Consider the following 20295-nt stretch of genomic DNA (forward strand, 5'->3'; position numbering starts at 1 on the left):
TCTGGGTGTCTGGGTCTCTGTATGTGCGTGTTGAACTTCTTTCGCACCGTACGTAGCCGGCCGTGCTGATCGGAGGTGCGATTGCGGTGCCACCGGATTACATTTTGATTGAAAAGATTGTAGACCAAACTAAAACATGTCACATCAAAAAAAATTACAGAACACATTTAAAGTGATGCACATAGGAGTATAGTGCTTCCATTGCAGTCTTGGTTGTAAAGTGGCTTTTGGGTTTACAGTGCAATTAATCTTGCGAGTAGTTGTTAGATGTTTTTGGGCAAATCCAGACTGATCGAACCTACGACCTCCTCCATACCAGGTGAGGTAGTCAACATCTGCCTGGCCACCGCGCTCACCCCAATCTCAACGTCTCCCCTCTGCCGCCCTCCCCAGATGCCGCGCAACCAGCGCAGGAGGAGGAACCCGTCGCAGCACCAGCACAGGGACACGTACCCGGGTGAGTTCTCCCTCCCCAGGGTGTCCCCATGGTGCCCCCGTGTGTCTCCCGCAGGTGTCTGCTGTCTCTGCTGACCTACAGTGTGCCCCATGTGTCTCTGTTCTCCCGTCGTGTCTCCGCATCCTCCCTTCGTGTCTCCGTGTTGCACGCACGCACGATCAACTTCCCACACGCCGTGCGTAACTGACCGTGCTCACCGGAGGCGTTGTCCCCCACCCCCCCATGCCCTCTTCAGGGTGGACGTGCTGCAGCATCCCCCCCAATTTTCTGCGCGCCATCGCCATGACCTCGATGCACACGCAGCAGCAGAGCCCCAGCAACAACGGCGATGACTACGAGGTGAAGACCGTGCACGCGTGTGTGTTGGCACAGTAGGGGGCACGGGTGGTACATCGGCCAGTTATCTCAGTCGGTCGACCCATAGCACTTGAGTCTGTCCCGTGACCTCCTGCCAGCAGGCATTCAACGCTTCACGTGGCCTTAACGTGCACATAGCTTGGCACAAGCGTCGTGGTGACGTCACTGCCACTTAGTGGTGAAGGGCGGTTGTTGTTGATATTTGCGGGGAGCGGTAGTGTAGCGGTTAGCACGCTGAGCTACGAACCTGGCGACCCGGGTTCGATTTTTGCGCACGGCCAACACCAGTGACGACTATCTTAATCGGTCCAGGGCCTCCCCTAGGTGGACTCATCCTCAAATGAGTACCTGGTGCAATGTGTGAGCATCACCCCTAGGAAGACAAAGGCGGCCGGGCGTGGTGTTGGCCACCCACCCCCTCGTGTGCCGTGCCGGCCTTCATAGGTGCTCGCTAACAGCACTTGCCCCAACAGTCTGTTGCGGCTAGACGGGGAAACTTTGTCTTTGTTGTGTATATCTGGGTGTGTATGGTGGACAGTGTCCGGCAAAAACAACCCCCTACCTCCTCGGTGGTGTCAGATGGTGACGCTATGGTGGGTGCGAGCAATTCCATGGGAGGAATGGCCAATTCCATTTGGCTTACCCCCTCATGGTGCCACCACAGTGTCCAATGAGGGCTCTGGACAGGTGCAAGGGGCTGTTAACCCCTCCACCTTCAATCTAACTACCACCAAAACACGTGTTAAAAATCTAACTAAGCTTGTGCCAGAGGGCCCGGGACAAACCCATTTGGCAGAGCCAGGAGACTGAATCCTTACTCTCGGAGTTCCTCCAGAAACAGCAAAAAGCCATTGCGGGTGGCCACGTGGAATGTTTGAACGCTCACTGTGGAGGAGAGGCTGCCAATCCTCTGTCGGAAGCTGGACCATTACCGCCTGGATCTCTGCGGTATTCAGGAGGTCTGGTGGACTGGCTCTGACTCCTGCCACCATGAGGGGTGGACTGTCCTCTACTAGGGGCAGGAGACTACCAAACAACAAGAAATGAAGGGGGTGTGGGAGCATGGCGGTGAAGTGTGGGAAGCTTAAGCCCCAGGCTACTGTGGGCTCGCCTTCCCATCCAGAGGCGAGGAGTGGTGGTCGTGGTTACTTTTGCATCCACCGAAGATGAACATCAGTGGAGTGATGCAGGCAAGGCTGATAAGTCAGATGCCTTCTATGACGTGTCACAGGTGCTAGCTAAAGTGGCATGTCAGGGTTGCGCTCTGGCTCCCACATTGCGAGGCTAATCGATGCCCAGGTGCGGTCAAGGGATGGCTCCCTATTGATCAACCATATGTATGCTGATGATCTGGTGATTGCTGCTCACTCAGAGGAGGAGTTGGAGGCGTTGCTGCTGAACCTGGAGCATGCCACTAAGAGGTGGGGCATTACCATCAGCCCCACCAAAACTAAGCATCTGCCTGGGTATTTTGTACCATCGGATACTCCCCCCCCCCAACTCCCAATTGGTGATGGGGCAGTTGTGGAGAGAGTGGAGAGTTTTCCATACCTGGGCAGTGTCCTCATGACCAGCTCCAGTTTGTCAGCAAAGGTCTCACTACGAATCAGTCAAGCGGCATGATCTTTTCATCGGCTGTGTAAGCGTTCCAGACGACCGCAGAAGCGCTTCTGAAAGCGCCGCGGGACAATGCGGTGACCACCGTATTTGTTCAACGGCCAGCCAAAAGCCGCTTCTGCCGCTATGAAGATGACTGGAGGTCGCGCGATGATGGTTTATGTTAGTTTGCTGCTGCCCTGGTGATGTGAGTGCGTCATCGCACGTGTGTGCTTGTGTATGATGCCATCACCGCTGGAGGCAACCGGAGGTAGGCTGATGATGCTCATGTCAATGCTGATGGTTCTGATGGTGCTGAAACTGGTGTGCAAGTGATGATGATGGCACTGATGTGCTAGTAATGATGATCATGATGATGATGGTGCTGGTTGTAATGGTGATGGCTCTGCTGGTGGTGCCGGTAATATTGGGTGGTGCTGCTAATAATAGCGCTCCTGGTTGTGATGATGATGATGATACTGATGGTGATGATGATGGTGCTGCTAACTCCGCTACCATGGTGGTTGATGCTGGCACTACCTACAGTGTTGCTGTTTATTGTTGTTGTTGCTATCTGTAGCTATTCTACCTGTTTACCCAGAAAGCCTCACCAAGTCTCAACGCTTGTTCTGCGAAGGATCCTGCTACAACTTAAGCTATAGAAACGTGAAGTCGATGTAGTAGAATAACCATCGCACTAACGGTAGGGTGACCATCGTAGTAACGGTAGGGTGACCATCGTACTAACGGTAGGGTGACCATTGTACTAACGGTAGCGTGACTCTACTCACTTGTAAACAGGTTCAAAATTAAATTGTTAGCGAGTGAAAATTTCCTGCTGTTTGGGGGATGAATAGAGAATGTATGAGAACGAGTGATGGTGACGATGTGAGTCCAGTACTCGTGAGCTCGTGGATGGTGACGATCGTGATAATGGTGATGGTGACGATGGTGATGACGATGATGAGAACGGTTACGATAGTAAGTCCTGTACACAAGAGTTCAGGGATAGTGATGACGATGGTGACAATGACGACGATGTTCAGGAGCTGCTGCGGCTGGATGAGCAGCTTGGCGTCCGAGCGCATCACCTCAGCGCCGCAGACATACACCGGCTGCCCACCCAGGTCTTCTCGGCCGACCTGCGCAAGCCAAACTCCCAGTACGTTTTACCGTCATCGTCCAACATTCACACCTTCGCAACTCCGATTAGCACGGTTGGGTAGGTACGCTGTGTGAAATAACTCTTTGGTTCTTTTGGTAAAGTCACGTAGAAAGAAACGAAAATAAATTAAGTAATAGAATACGACGTTTCGATTGCAACAAAAGCAATCGTCATCAGGTAAAAAACAAACCAGTAAAATTAGAAATACAATGCAATACAACACATAGAGTTGGCTAACACAACAGTCAACACCCTACCTGGTTGATTACATTCTTCCAAAGATTGTTAAATTTGAGAGACAAAACACAGACACGGAGACACACAGACATAGAGAGACACAGAGACACACACAGAGACACAACGCTTCTGTGTCGAGGCCTTAAATAGAGAGGGGAGGGGTGGGGCAGAGAGAGAGGTGGGGGTGCTGGAGCAGAGAAATGAGCATGTCAATGAGAGAGCTGTGTGGAAATCCATCTTGCGGCGGCCCGGGGGAGAGAAAGACCTGTGGAAATCCACTCCGACGGGGGGGGGGGGGGGGGGAGAAAGAGCAAATGGGCAAATGGACCTATGCAAGCCTGGTAGAAATAGGAAGTATATTTCTAGATTTGAAGCTTTCGTGACTGCAAGGAATCATCTTCTTAGGTTTTTTCGGTAAAGTCACGTAGAAAGTAAAATAAAATAAAAACAGAAATCACGACGTTTCGGAGGCAACACAAGTCTCCGTCATCAGGTGGGACCGTCACAGCCAGATTAGCTGTATCAAGTGATTAGCTGTATCACTTGATACAGCTAATCTGGCTGTGACGGTCCCACCTGATGACGGAGACTTGTGTTGCCTCCGAAACGTCGTGATTTCTGTTTTTATTTTATTTTACTTTCTACGTGACTTTACCGAAAAAAACCTAAGAAGAGGAAGTATATTCATCTTCTTGGTTCTTTCGGTAAAGTCACGTAGGTAAAAAATTAAAATGAATTAATTAAAAAAACAAATTTATTTTAATTTTTTACCTACGTGACTTTACCGAAAAAACCTAAGAACATGAATCCTTGCAGTCACGAAAGCTTCAAATCCAGAAGAAATAAAATAGGAAGTGTTAGGTCTTCCAGTTTTTCCCCTCCACGCGGTTTAGAGCATTCGGGCTGCTGCTATTATTTTCCACGTGATGGTGATGCTGATAATCCCACTTCATTGAGCTATCGTTTGTAATGATCAGGGTCGCTTCTGATAAAGAGCTACTACATGGCTTAGTGGGGCCCTTACACCTGGTTTTTAGTTTTAAATGATGAGACACCTAAAATTATCGCTTGAAATAAGGAGGAAGAAGAAAAAACCTGTTCCATAAAGTAAGCGGCTCATTGAAGTAATTCACTGAAGTTGTATCGACACCTTTTGTGGTATAGCTCAGTGGGCCTTACCTGGGAAAAATACAATTAATTTCACCACCATCCCCTCCCCCCCACCACTCTGCAGGTGCAGCATCTGCACGGAGGCATACGAGGAGGGGGAGGTGATGCGGACCTTGCCCTGCTTGCACGCCTTCCACGCTGCCTGCATCGACAGGTGGCTACAGGTGAGCGTGGTGGGTGGTGGTGATGGTGGTGGTGGTGGGTGCTGAGCCAATCAGATGGGATTGCCCGAGAGGGGGAGGTTAATGTATGCATATGAATTACAATGGATACCCATTACCGGTTCGGTTAATCATGGTAATCAGCGGACATTATGCATGCACTCCGTGCCTTGACACCCTTCCGTTTTGTGGATGCACGAAATCACAAGACCTGTTGTTGTCCGCTCACAGTTAATCACCATAGGCGTATGGTCGCGAGGGCCTACGTGTTAAAGCAAATATCCTCTTGCCTTATTATTTTCTTTCTTTCAAATCGGACCGTTGCTATAATTGAATGGCGCGCATCATTGTGAGCGTTGCAAGTAAATAATAATACTGATGGTGGTGATGACGACGTGTGTTACTGTGACCGGCAAAATGTGCGCATGTAACGGTTTTGAGGTTCGGTAGCATGCTCTCTTGCGCTCGCATTCCGCAAACCGCTTCCCTTTTATAATAGAAGTTTGTTTTGGTGTTAGATCGCGTAAATATAAATGTGTCATTAAAACCGCCACCACCCGACAGTCCATTTAGCAAGTTTTGTCACGTAAACAGAACATGCCAATACGTTAAGAGTACAGCACACCGTGCTGTGTATTGGAAAGCAAATCCACAGCATTTACAATCTGAGTGATGTTTTTGCCAGTAATTACAACTATTTTTTGGGTCTTTCGGTAAAGTCACGTAGATGGGTTCAATGAAAATAACAAAAATAATTGAAAAAAACTACGACGTTTCGATCACAATGCAAGCGGTCATCATCAGGCTGAATAAAGAGAGGAAAGCTGCTGAGGCAGGCTGTTTTAAAGGTTTCAAATGGGTGTAGTCCAAGGGTCAGAAACGAAGTGGGCGGGGCTATTTATGTTAATGTAAGAAATTAGCATGTTAATGTAAGATCGCAGAGCCGCAGCCACGTCGGCACACGAGGTGGCTGGGAAATTTAACCTGCTTATGTAGAATCAGAGAGCCGCAAATAGCAACTAACATCGAAAGGTGGCAGGATGGAAACATCACAGCCAGTTATGACTTAAACTGGTTAATAATGTCCTAGATTTGAAGCTTTCGTGACTGCAAGGATTCATATTCTTAGGTTTTTTCGGTAAAGTCATGTAGGCAAAAAATTTAAATTAATAAAAGTAAAATAAAACAAAATAAAAATAAAAAAATCACGACGTTTCGGAAGCAACACAAGCCTCCGTCTTCAGGTGGAACCAGCACAGCCACGACAGCTGTATCAAGTAAATGAGAGATCACAAGAAATACCACCCCGTATATATAATGGTTGAGGGGGGAAGGGCCAGGAACGGCACACTTTTTATTAATTAAACCTTACCATATTAATAAAAAGTGTGCCGTTCCTGGCCCTTCCCCCCTCAACCATTATATATACGGGGTGGTATTTCTTGTGATCTCTCATTTACTTGATAGAGCTGTCGTGGCTGTGACGATTCCACCTGAAGACGGAGGCTTGTGTTGCTTCCGAAACGTCGTGATTTTTTATTTTGTTTTATTTACTTTTATTAATTACAAATTTTTACCTACGTGACTTTACCGAAAAAACCTAAGAATAATAACGTCCTTCCACTGATTGCTCAGTTTGTACCCATCTTCTTGGTTCTTTCGGTAAAGTCACGTAGAATGGAAACAATAAAAATAATAAAATGAAACATAATAAAATTATTCTCATGACGTTTCGGCCACAACGCAAGCAGCCGTCATCAGGTGAAGACCAGGTCTGTCGGGGAGACAGCGTCTGAATGAAACAGCACCATGCTTGGAGCGTATATTTAAGCTGGGTTGGAAGGGGGGGGAAGGGCGCCTTCACTAAATAATTTCTATATCAAGAGGAATTTAGCATATTTATAGGCATATTTATGGGAAATGCAGGTGTGTGATTAGTACTACTTATGCCCGTGCATTATGCAGGACTAGCAGCATCAAAGGGAGGGGATAGGGGTAGCACTAATAAAGGGAAGGAGTGTTAATAGTATATAGCTGCCGCAACTAGAAACCACCACGTAATTTAGCATATTTATGGGAAATGCAGGTATGTGATTAGTACTACTTATGCCCGTGCATTATGCAGGACTAGCAGCATCAAAGGGAGGGGATAGGGGTAGCACTAATAAAGGGAATGTATGTAGCTACAGCAACCAAAACCAACCACGTAAACAACTAAAGTATAAACTACATAGTATCATCAGTATACTATATATACTGCTGTATATTCACTATGCAATTACGATACTATATTGTACATTGTATTAAGCATATACATTTTATACTATTTATTATTATACACTACTATTGACCATCGTGTGAAAGACACTAAGAGCGAGCAACGAAATATGGCGCCCTCCCCCCCCCCCTTCCAACCCAGCTTAAATATACGCTCCAAGCATGGTGCTGTTTCATTCAGACGCTGTCTCCCCGACAGACCTGGTCTTCACCTGATGACGGCTGCTTGCGTTGTGGCCGAAACGTCGTGAGAATTATTTTATTATGTTTTATTTTATTATTTTAATTGTTTCCATTCTACGTGACTTTACCGAAAGAACCAAGAAGATGAATTCCTGCAGTCACGAAAGCTTTAAATCGAAATGTACCCATCTTGTCGGTTGAAATTGTGTCTGTCTATAAATATGGATGGCTTCGTGAACGAATCTTTGTTGATAGCCAGTGGGTTTGCAAAGTACCTTCGTCTTGGAGAAATCAATTACGTGTTCCAGTTCACTGGCGAGGTGATGATGGCCGGAAATACATTGAGCTCTATGGTGTAGAGTTTTGATGAGGGAATTAATCAAATTCACCATGGAGGTGGAAAAGGCTGGCAAGTTACCATTCTTGGATGTTTTAATCTAAAAGAGACCAGATGGCTCAATGGGACACTCTACAGGATAGCCACCCATATGGATGCCTACCTAACTCTAGTTATGAAGTAATAAAAAACAATGTATATGTATATATACGTGTAAAATTGTCATTGTCTATGTTGCATAAAGTCTATTATGTACCGTACAAATATAATATTTGAACACTGAAATGAAGCGTTGCTACTTTGTTTTTATCACGTACACATGGTGATGGTGCCGATAGCCGAACTCTGTTACAGCCTTTGGAGTGGCTTTGCCGGTTTCTCTGGATTGGCCCTGGGAACCGCCAGATAATGTTGGAAGCAGCCAGATAATCGAATATCTAATGTATATTGTCCCTGGGCAGAGAGTGGGCTTAAAACTCCGTCATGAGTTCTCTACTCCTCCCACCTCGTCCAGCACTCTCCCCTTGTCTCGCACTGCTACATTCATTCTCTCTCTCTCTCTCCTCTCTCACAGCAAAGCGCCATATGCCCGGTGTGTCGCACAAACATCATGTTGGACTGACGGACACGAAGAGGAAGAGGAGGTGGAGGACTTTGAGGGGCTGAGAAGTTTTTTCAAGAGCCAAAGAGTCGTGTTTAACGTGCAGTCGGCACGCTTTTCACGACCAATATTATCCACGACAGAGGTTGGTTTCTTTTGGTGGGGGTGGGGGGGAGTTAGGAACGTCACCAGCTTGTCGGGTTGTAAACGACCGACCGGTTGGTGCTGAACGAGTAACGAATTGGCCACGCGCTGTGTTACGTGACAAACCCCCTCGCCGATTGGCCACGTGTTAAGGGGTGGTGGTGGCAGCGGTTACCGATGCGACATTGATATCGGCGCCATCTGTCACCGAAAATGAAACCATTATTTCGGAGCACAGTTTTGCTCCCACCCTCAAGTCTCCCCGCCACCCCCCCCCTCCCAAATTCCCGGATATATTGTACGCCACGGTGCAACGATCTGCCGCGGCGTTCGTTTTCTGGCGACTTTACGTTTCGCATCGTTTATTTGTCTTTAACGTTCCCATTGCAGACCAACCCCCTCGCGTACCACTCCGGTACAAACGAGGAGCTCCACTCACTCAACGTTCATTCATTGGCTCAATGCGAGGCCGCTGACAAGTTGCATAACCGTTGCAATAATGCCATGCGTGCGCACGTGCTTGCGTGTGTGTGAGACGCGGGTGCGTGTGTGTGAGACGCGGGTGCTCGTGTGTGTGACGCGGGTTCTCGTGTGTGAGACGCGTGTGTGAGACGCATCTGTGTGTGTGTGACGCAGGTGCGCGCGTGTGTGACGCAGGTGCGCGCGTGTGTGACGCAGGTGCGCGCGTGTGTGACGCAGGTGCGCGCGTGTGTGACGCAGGTGCGCGCGCGTGACGCAGGTGCGCGCGTGTGAGACGCTGGTGCTCATGTGTGAGACGCGTCTGCGTGTGTGAGACGCTGGTGCGTGTATGTGTCTTTGTTGTCACGCGGGTGCTCGTGTGTTTGTGACCCGTTTGTGTGTGTGAGGCGCAGGTGCATACGTGTGACAGTTTGGTTCGTTTTTGTCATGAATAAAACAAAATTTTGTTTTTTTTATGCTTGCCTCAGAGAATACTCTTTTTCCAGTCTGTTCAACTCCTCTACTTACGAACGTTCGACGAACGAACTTTCAGAGATACAAACAAACCTGTCCTTATGTCTAGTTGCAGCTGTTCGGACCAAGAGTCGTAAGTTAAACTGCCGCGTAATAGATGGCAGTGGTGGAACCCACATCTGCAGAATGTGAAGAACCAGTGACATCTATATCTGCGTAATGTGAAGAACCAGTGGCATCTACATCTGCAGAATGTGAAGAAGCAGTGGCATCTACATCTGCAGAACGTGAAGAACCAGTGGCATCTACATCTGCAGAATGTGAAGAACCAGTGGCATCTACATCTGCAGAACATGAAGAACTGACGGCATCTACAGGAGATTATCCAAATTTTAAAGCCATTCCCCATGTTTTAGTGAACACGCCATACAACGCGTTCGGAATCGACGGGAGTAAAGTTGGACTTGCGAACAAATCGACTCATGAACAAACTTCTAGAACCCAACTCATTCGTAAGTAGTGGAGTCCCTATCGTCTTAGCCGACCACTTTCAGGTTACTTAAGTCGCTGGAGACTTTGAACGAAAACAAAAAAGACCCGGACTCATTCATCGGCGGCAATTTGTGGCCTTAGAAGTTGTACATGATAATAATGTAAGCCTAGGGCAATGGCTATTACTCATAGCATCACTGGGCCGTGTGCATCGCTGCTAATGCAGCAGCATCGCCAAATAACTTGTACGGTATAGTAATGCACATACCGTGGTCTGGCTGTTGCTTAGAAATGTGAAACTAATTTATTTAGAACTGCTTGTAGTTGTGTTTAGTTTGTCCCCCCGCACCTCCAATTAGCGCAGTTGGCTACGTACGGTGCGAAAGAAGTTAAACATACTAACTACTATACACTACATTATACACACTTCACGACTATACACTACACAATACACTGCAACACAATACACTGCTACACTACTACACACCACTACTATATATTATACGAATATACACCATACTATACATAACACTGCTACACTATGCACTGGTGCCACAGCAATGGAGCAACTCTGCCGGCGACGCCATCCCCTCGCACCCCTCCACACGAACGCACGAACACCCCCACTAAACACACGCACGCACCCACGTAGGGTCTCGATGGGGGGGGATGCCTGGCACCACGGGTTTTCATCCAAGGGGCCCCTAGCAGGGATGCCCCCCGGTTTCCCGTTGCCAGGAGACTAAAATCAACTTAAAAAGTCGTAGGGGCGCATAGAGCTTTACAGGCTGGTCGCGATGAAGCATCCACAACACGGGAGGTCGGGCCTCGAAGGCAAACACTCTACGGACGGTGCAAACAGTGGGGTGGGGGAAAAAGTCCCTGGGCGCCCTAGCAGAAGCGATTTAAGAGAGAGACCGGAAATTACCAGTGAATCGGAGATGAGGAACACAGATATGGGGACAATGGGAAGAGGGGGGGGGATGACGTGATGCCCCCCGTAACGGCAGGTAAAGCGCTCAGATTGGCCGCGCAGGATGACATCATGTCACCCGGAGATTAACGGGCTCTGAGGATTAGAGGGGAGTGAGAGAGAGAATTTATATCCAAGTTCTCCTGCGACCGTCAAGAATCCCAGCCGCTCTCAGCGTCCGCGTGACACCTGCCGGGTGTAGCTGCGAACCGTCGGCCAGGCGGAGTCTTCGCTGTCCAGCGTCCTCCCCAACTCCCACCGTGTCCGTGCGGCGCCGTGAGTGTGTCTGCGAGGTGAGTGATCGTTGAGTTGGTCGATTCAGCCCAGTTCGCTCGTTAGACCTCGCCCTAGATAGTCGCACATCACGAAGGGTGGCAAGTAAGAGGCCTGGCGCTACCCGGAGGGTGTTCGCTGGGGGCCATAAACAGGGGTTCACTTCGCGCCGGGAATAAAACCTTCGCACAGGTTGATGGTTGACGCGCTGTGCGTGTGTGTGTGAAGAGTGGTGGAACCGGCGTACTGCGGTGTGGGTGAATAAATCGGTGTGTGTGGGTGATATAAATCGGTGTGTGTGTAATAACAGCTATCGTGGGTTCACGTGGGGGAGTGGCTTGCCGGTCCCTGCTTGTAGCCAATAAGGGTCAAGATAGGGAGTGTGGGGCCGGCGTGATCACGGCATGTCATCAGGAGTGATTGGCCCAGCCATTTGGGGCCCCAGCCAATGGGGATCCGGGTAAGAGGCGTGGTCCCGGGATTGACAGGGAACCATCGAGAACGGTCGAGATTGCCCATGGAGGATTGGCTGGGAGGACCACGTGACGAAGGGATTAAGAGAGAGAGAGAGGAAGGATCGGGAGAGAGACTGGGAACTGAACGGGGCGAGAGCCACGCGCGAACGGGGCTCCGGGTGCCACGTGCGCGGTGGGAGCTGGTGGGAGTCCGCCGCCACTACGTTGTCTGCCAGCAACGGAGCGTGTGGGAGCAAGTGTACCGTGAAGTGGAAATAAAGAGGACCGATTCCGAATCCGTCTCCGGAGAATTATTACATTGGTGTCAGAAGTACTTCTGCGACTGTTTGGACGATCGTCATGATGTCCAAGCACCCCAGAAAAAAGAACCTGCCTGTGCCTCTATCGGAGGAGGAGGTCGAGACGGATGAAGATGAGCTGTTGGGAGCTACAGCCCCTATGCCGCCTGCTGAAAATGTACTTCTCGACGTCTCTCAGCGTCGACCGACGGAAGATGCGACCGCTGCAGGAACAAAAGGCGAGTGGCGGCTGATGGCGGAGCAGATCGAGTCTTTACGCGCCATTCTGCTTAGTCTGGTGACCGCGGTGGCATCCTCACCAGCCGCGGGCCGCCAGATTGCCGATCAACTGGACGCCGCGGGAAGGAGTCCGGTGAAAGAACCTGCGTCCGCCATTCCTTCTGCTACGCGGGAGGACGCCGTCATTCTGGGTGGAGCAGCGGCGCCGGAGCCGTCGGCCGCCATTTTGGGCGCGCCTACCGCCACGCGGCCACCGGCCGCCATTTTGTCTGATACGGGTGGAGAGCGGGAACGCCAGTCGGAGACGCCCGCGGCGCGCGCTTACCACCGCGGACATCGCCTTCCACAAATCAAAGAATTCATCGCCGGAGGTGATTGGAGTGCTTTCACATGGCGCTTTGAATCGGCTTTTAGATCCGTCAATTGGACGGAGGATGAAGCACTGGGAGCGCTACCTACACTGCTCGACGATGTTTCTCTGGGGGTCTTCCGTTCCATTCCGGCGGCCAAGAAGAAGACACTGCGGGACGCGTTCGTGGAGATGGCGGAATTCTATGACCCACCGACGTCAGCCACCAGAAAATTTATGTTACGTCGCCGAGCATCGGAGGAATCGCCGTTGGCCTATCGTGGGGCATTGATGGCGCTGGCCATGGCTGCCTACCCCGACGCGACGGCCGACCATTTGGATCCTCTCATCCTCTCCCGTATGCTGGAGTTGGCTCAGGAACTCAAGATTTCGCTGCCAGTGTGCGGCCACGAACCACTTACATCGCGATGGGTGGCGCGCTGCCTGGACGCAAAATTTAATATCAGGCGTTGGGACCAGATGGCGGCGTGGACGGGGAAACCGGAGATCGACGGGCCACCTTTGGGGTGGTCTCCACGACTAGTGGTCCACTGCTCCGACGACTCGGGCGACGACGACATGCTGGCTGCTGCTGTTTCGCACGAGAGTCCGGGACGGCGGCTGCGCGACCAGCGTGGCAACTACATGGGCCGTCCGCGTGCAAGGGCCGGGTCGTCCGACCGCCGGCCGACGTCGGCGGCTTGCTTCAAGTGCGGCAGACGGGGCCATTTCGCCCGTGACTGCCGCTGTCGGCCTCTACTGTCGCCTCCTTCGACGAGGGGACCTCCTTCTCCTCCACCTGCCGCGGAGCCGCAACAACCTCGGGCGAGTCGGCACACATCGGACACCCGGCAGGTCCTGTCACATCACCCATCCATTCGCACTCATTCTCACACTCCTCAGGAAAAATGTACTTCCCCCGCTACAGTTACGCGCTCTGCTACGCAGTGGAAAAAATTGGCTCGCAGGGTGGTAGCTGCGGCTTCGGGCTCGTCGACGGTACGCGGTACCATCGACGGCGTTGATGTGCGCATCTTGGTGGACACGGGTGCGTCGGCCACCATCATTTCTGATGTTATTTTCCATCTGTTGTCCATCCCTGCGTCGCAGATATGTAGGGTTAATGATGCGTGTGTCGCCGCGAATGGGGGAAGCATGGGTATCTGTGGCCAGGTGGATGTGAGCATCGCTATCGGAAATATTACCGCCGCAGGACCTGTGTTAATCTCTCGCTCGCTAGCTGTTCCATGCTTACTCGGTACTGATTTCCTGCGTCGGATGCCGCTGAAAATACGAGTCGACCAGGACTGTTTAGAAATGCCGGGGGGTCGTCGTATGGCGTTCCTGCCTTCCTTGTTGGCCAGCGCGCCTACAGGTAACGCAGTCACTGCCGTTGTTGCTGCTACGGTAGAAGTACCGCCGGGAGCACAAATGTTGATACCGTTGCGTTACCGTAAACCCCTTCGAATGGGGAAGGGTGCAGAAGGCGTGCTGCTATCCCCATCTAATTCGGCATCTAAATCATTTTCTTTAGCGGCGGCGCAAACGATCGTGCGACCGGGTCAAGCACCTTTTATACAGGTGTTAAATGGGGGACCTGACCGCGTTATTGTTCCAGAGGGGTCGGTGTTGGCTCACGCCACTACCGACTTCGCCTCTTGCGACGCAGCGCCGCGCGCACGAATGCCCGCTGGTAGGCCCCCACACGATCGCTCTCAAGAACGTTGGATCGCAGATTTGTGCGGTGAAAATTCTTCCTTGTCGAACGGACAAAGGAACGCCCTGCGTTCATTATTGATACAGTACACTGATGTTTTCAGTAAAAATGATTTGGACCTCGGCCGCACGTCGCTTTTGTCGCACCATATTGACACCGGTGCGACGCCTCCCATCTCTATGCACCCTCATCGCATGAGCCCGGCGGAAAGGGATCACGTGCGCGGAGCGGTAAATGAATTGTTGGCGGCGGACATCATTTCGCCGTCCAACAGCCCTTGGGCCGCGCCCGTCGTTCTGGTAAAGAAGAAAGATGGCGGTACAAGATTTTGTGTTGATTTCCGCCGGTTAAACAAAATTTCGGTGGCGGATGCATACCCCTTACCGAGGATGGATGATTCGTTGGACGCTTTATCGGGTGCTAAGTTTTTTTCTACCCTTGACTTGTCCTCGGGGTTCTGGCAGCTTCCCCTCGACGATGAGTCGAAGGCAAAAACGGCATTCCGCACGCCGCAAGGTCTCTTTGAATTTAATCGGTTGCCTATGGGCTTGAATGCGGCACCGGCGACGTTTCAGCGGCTCATGGAATTGGTGCTGACTGGACTGCAGTTAATTGTTTTCAGCCGCACGTTCGAAGAACACCTCCAACGTCTAGAGGCGGTTTTTCAAAGAATGCGTACGGCTGACCTTAAATTTAAACCTAAAAAATGCCACCTTCTGCAACACTCTGTCCGCTACTTGGGTCATATCGTCAGTTCGGACGGCGTATCCACTGACCCTCTGAAAACGAAATGTGTACGAGAGTGGCTCACACCCACTTCGGTGGGAGATGTTCGGCGGTTTATTGGGTTCGCTTCCTATTATCGCCGCTTCGTTCAAAATTTTGCGACGTTGGCAAAGCCATTACATGTTCTGACTGGCAAAAATCAAAGGTTTCGATGGGGAGTGGAAGAGGAAAAATCTTTTATGGCACTTCGGAACCACCTCGCCACGGCGCCAACACTGGATTACCCAGATTTCTCACAGCCGTTCATCCTCGATACGGACGCTAGTGATATCGGCATTGGGGCCGTTTTGTCGCAACGTAAGGACGGGGTAGAGCGAGTAGTGGCGTACGGCAGCCGGGTTTTGTCCCCTGCGGAAACACGCTATTGTGTGACAAGACGGGAACTTTTGGCAATTGTTCACTTTGTCCGTTTGTACCGGCCATACCTGTATGGACGGAAATTCCTAGTTCGCTCAGATCATGCGGCTTTACAATACTCCTTGAAATTAGATCAACCGTCAGGCCAATTGGCCAGGTGGCTGGAATCGTTACAAGAATTTTCCTTTGATATTACATACAGAAAGGGGGCCCGTCATGCGAACGCTGACGCGCTCTCAAGGCTGCCGCCCCTTCCTCCGTGCACTTGCCTGACGGGCACGCACCGCTGTGCGGCACCGGCCGCTTCGCCTTGTCCGGTTATGGGGGCGATAGCGGATGAGGATGCAGGGGCGGAAGCGAAGGAGGACGACCAGCAAGGGTCGGTGGACACGGATGATATCTTACGGTTACCGCACGCGGTTTGGTTACGTGAGCAGGAGGCTGATGCCTCGCTGTCTCCACTACGGAAATTGATAGGGAAACAAAAATCTCCATTGGCGGGTTGGAAATGGCAGATGTTCCGAGGCAAGTCGGGATTGTTAATGTGTACTGACGGGTTGTCTGATCGACCACGCTTGGTGGTGCCTACTTCACTTCGCTACGACCTGCTTCGTGCTTTGCACGCTGATAAATTGATGTACCTCGGCGTCCAAAAGACTTTGGCCGCACTGCAGAAGGATTTCTTTTGGGCCGGTATGACAACAGACGTCAATGACTTTATTCGCTCATGCCAGGACTGTGCAAAGAGGAAGCCGCCTCGGAACCCCTATGTACCACCGTTACGTTCCATTGAGGTGTCCCGCATTAACGAATTGGTCGCTCTCGATATTCTGGGCCCGTTTCCCCCGTCGGCGAGGGGCAATAAATACCTTCTCGTCGGGGTGGAATATTTTTCTCGATGGCCGATGGCCTGGCCCCTACCCGACCAGACGGCAGCATCCATTACCGACGCTTTCTTGAACGGGTATGTCATGGACAAGGGGGCACCTGAAAGGCTGCTCACAGATCAGGGGCGGAATTTCTCTTCCAAATTGCTTAAGGAAGTTTGTGACGCGTTGGGTACGAAGAAAATTCGCACTTCTCCTTACCACCCACAAACAGATGGTATGGTGGAACGATTCAACCGCACCCTCTCGGCTATGCTTTGTCACACGGTCAGTGAAAAGCAAACCGATTGGGACCTGCACATACCAGGCGTCTTAGCGGCTTACCGCATGGTTCCACACACATCCACGGGATACTCACCATTCTTTTTGATGTATGGCCGTGAAAATGTTCCACCCATCGACGTGCAATTGGGTGAGCCTAGCAAACGACCGTCCCGTTCCTTGCCTGACCACGTGCGTGACTCGCTTGAACGAGTGACGGAGGCACGAGAGGCTGCCCGGTGTGCGACAGCCCGTGCTCAGGCAAGGAACGAACGTTATGCGCGTCGATCGCATACTCACATGTCTTGGTCAGTGGGGGACCGGGCGTGGCTCCACTGCCCCCAGGTACCGGCGGGCACATCCCCCAAACTGCACAGGCCGTGGCGGGGGCCTGTAACACTAATAGATGTTCGGAACTTGCAGAGTATCCGTGTTCAGTATGAAAATCGGCGGTGGTATGTCCACTCCTCACGGCTTAAACCCTATGTTGACGCGCGTGTCGGCCCTTCATCCCCATTAGTTGACCTGCCGGGTTCCGTCGAGCCGACCACGCCGCTTGCCACACCCATTGATCCCAAGGGGGACTGTGTTGTGCCTCCTACAGATGAACAGGTTCTGAGGGCTGAGGTGGCCCCAGCCGCCCCCCCTCCAAGGAGACCTGACCTGGGCGTGACCAAGCATCCACAACCTACTTCTTCTTCAAGCCTACCATCTCCTGTCCATCCGGAAGCAAGGGGATCAGGCGCTGGGAGCGGAGGGGGTCCCGCGTCACGTACGCGGTCGAAATCTCTCCCGTTTCGTTAACGTTTGATCGTTCGTTTATTTCCCTGTTGTTACTGCGCTGCAGGGGCGCCCTAATGTATGTCGTGATTTTGTTGTATGGGTGACTTTTTAAATGTTGTAGGCGCAGGGACGCCGGTTCACCCTCATATCGTTAAACGCACCTTGGTGCCCTAATAATATGTTTCGGAATTGGTTTATCACCCTTTCCCAGCCGAGACGGCTATTTTTTTTCACCGGGGGGGGGGGGGGTGATGTAATAACAGCTATCGTGGGTTCACGTGGGGGAGTGGCTTGCCGGTCCCTGCTTGTAGCCAATAAGGGTCAAGATAGGGAGTGTGGGGCCGGCGTGATCACGGCATGTCATCAGGAGTGATTGGCCCAGCCATTTGGGGCCCCAGCCAATGGGGATCCGGGTAAGAGGCGTGGTCCCGGGATTGACAGGGAACCATCGAGAACGGTCGAGATTGCCCATGGAGGATTGGCTGGGAGGACCACGTGACGAAGGGATTAAGAGAGAGAGAGAGGAAGGATCGGGAGAGAGACTGGGAACTGAACGGGGCGAGAGCCACGCGCGAACGGGGCTCCGGGTGCCACGTGCGCGGTGGGAGCTGGTGGGAGTCCGCCGCCACTACGTTGTCTGCCAGCAACGGAGCGTGTGGGAGCAAGTGTACCGTGAAGTGGAAATAAAGAGGACCGATTCCGAATCCGTCTCCGGAGAATTATTACATTGGTGTCAGAAGTACTTCTGCGACTGTTTGGACAATCGTCAAGATGTCCAAGCACCCCAGAAAAAAGAACCTGCCTGTGCCTCTATCGGAGGAGGAGGTCGAGACGGATGAAGATGAGCTGTTGGGAGCTACAGCCCCTATGCCGCCTGCTGAAAATGTACTTCTCGACGTCTCTCAGCGTCGACCGACGGAAGATGCGACCGCTGCAGGAACAAAAGGCGAGTGGCGGCTGATGGCGGAGCAGATCGAGTCATTACGCGCCATTCTGCTTAGTCTGGTGACCGCGGTGGCATCCTCACCAGCCGCGGGCCGCCAGATTGCCGATCAACTGGACGCCGCGGGAAGGAGTCCGGTGAAAGAACCTGCGTCCGCCATTCCTTCTGCTACGCGGGAGGACGCCGTCATTCTGGGTGGAGCAGCGGCGCCGGAGCCGTCGGCCGCCATTTTGGGCGCGCCTACCGCCACGCGGCCACCGGCCGCCATTTTGTCTGATACGGGTGGAGAGCGGGAACGCCAGTCGGAGACGCCCGTGGCGCGCGCTTGCCACCGCGGACATCGCCTTCCACAAATCAAAGAATTCATCGCCGGAGGTGATTGGAGTGCTTTCACATGGCGCTTTGAATCGGCTTTTAGATCCGTCAATTGGACGGAGGATGAAGCACTGGGAGCGCTACCTACACTGCTCGACGATGTTTCTCTGGGGGTCTTCCGTTCCATTCCGGCGGCCAAGAAGAAGACACTGCGGGACGCGTTCGTGGAGATGGCGGAATTCTATGACCCACCGACGTCAGCCACCAGAAAATTTATGTTACGTCGCCGAGCATCGGAGGAATCGCCGTTGGCCTATCGTGGGGCATTGATGGCGCTGGCCATGGCTGCCTACCCCGACGCGACGGCCGACCATTTGGATCCTCTCATCCTCTCCCGTATGCTGGAGTTGGCTCAGGAACTCAAGATTTCGCTGCCAGTGTGCGGCCACGAACCACTTACATCGCGATGGGTGGCGCGCTGCCTGGACGCAAAATTTAATATCAGGCGTTGGGACCAGATGGCGGCGTGGACGGGGAAACCGGAGATCGACGGGCCACCTTTGGGGTGGTCTCCACGACTAGTGGTCCACTGCTCCGACGACTCGGGCGACGACGACATGCTGGCTGCTGCTGTTTCGCACGAGAGTCCGGGACGGCGGCTGCGCGACCAGCGTGGCAACTACATGGGCCGTCCGCGTGCAAGGGCCGGGTCGTCCGACCGCCGGCCGACGTCGGCGGCTTGCTTCAAGTGCGGCAGACGGGGCCATTTCGCCCGTGACTGCCGCTGTCGGCCTCTACTGTCGCCTCCTTCGACGAGGGGACCTCCTTCTCCTCCACCTGCCGCGGAGCCGCAACAACCTCGGGCGAGTCGGCACACATCGGACACCCGGCAGGTCCTGTCACATCACCCATCCATTCGCACTCATTCTCACACTCCTCAGGAAAAATGTACTTCCCCCGCTACAGTTACGCGCTCTGCTACGCAGTGGAAAAAATTGGCTCGCAGGGTGGTAGCTGCGGCTTCGGGCTCGTCGACGGTACGCGGTACCATCGACGGCGTTGATGTGCGCATCTTGGTGGACACGGGTGCGTCGGCCACCATCATTTCTGATGTTATTTTCCATCTGTTGTCCATCCCTGCGTCGCAGATATGTAGGGTTAATGATGCGTGTGTCGCCGCGAATGGGGGAAGCATGGGTATCTGTGGCCAGGTGGATGTGAGCATCGCTATCGGAAATATTACCGCCGCAGGACCTGTGTTAATCTCTCGCTCGCTAGCTGTTCCATGCTTACTCGGTACTGATTTCCTGCGTCGGATGCCGCTGAAAATACGAGTCGACCAGGACTGTTTAGAAATGCCGGGGGGTCGTCGTATGGCGTTCCTGCCTTCCTTGTTGGCCAGCGCGCCTACAGGTAACGCAGTCACTGCCGTTGTTGCTGCTACGGTAGAAGTACCGCCGGGAGCACAAATGTTGATACCGTTGCGTTACCGTAAACCTCTTCGAATGGGGAAGGGTGCAGAAGGCGTGCTGCTATCCCCATCTAAT

At 52.2% G+C, this 20295-nt stretch overlaps 1 protein-coding gene across 1 annotated transcript in view; it reads left to right on the forward strand.

The window, feature by feature from the left end:
* LOC144951914 (uncharacterized) overlaps nucleotides 1-9567 on the forward strand; it is a 35627-nt gene extending 26060 nt beyond the window's left edge. The window contains exons 9-13 of the mRNA XM_078882257.1: nucleotides 394-457; nucleotides 693-796; nucleotides 3457-3572; nucleotides 5047-5146; nucleotides 8515-9567. Coding sequence (XP_078738383.1) covers nucleotides 394-457; nucleotides 693-796; nucleotides 3457-3572; nucleotides 5047-5146; nucleotides 8515-8562 — 432 coding nt within the window. The 3' untranslated portion in view covers nucleotides 8563-9567. The remainder of the gene's footprint in view (nucleotides 1-393; nucleotides 458-692; nucleotides 797-3456; nucleotides 3573-5046; nucleotides 5147-8514) is intronic.
* Nucleotides 9568-20295: the final 10728 nt, after the last annotated feature.

Source organism: Lampetra fluviatilis, chromosome 64, assembly GCF_964198595.1.
Source record: "Lampetra fluviatilis chromosome 64, kcLamFluv1.1, whole genome shotgun sequence".
Lineage (NCBI taxonomy): Eukaryota > Metazoa > Chordata > Hyperoartia > Petromyzontiformes > Petromyzontidae > Lampetra > Lampetra fluviatilis.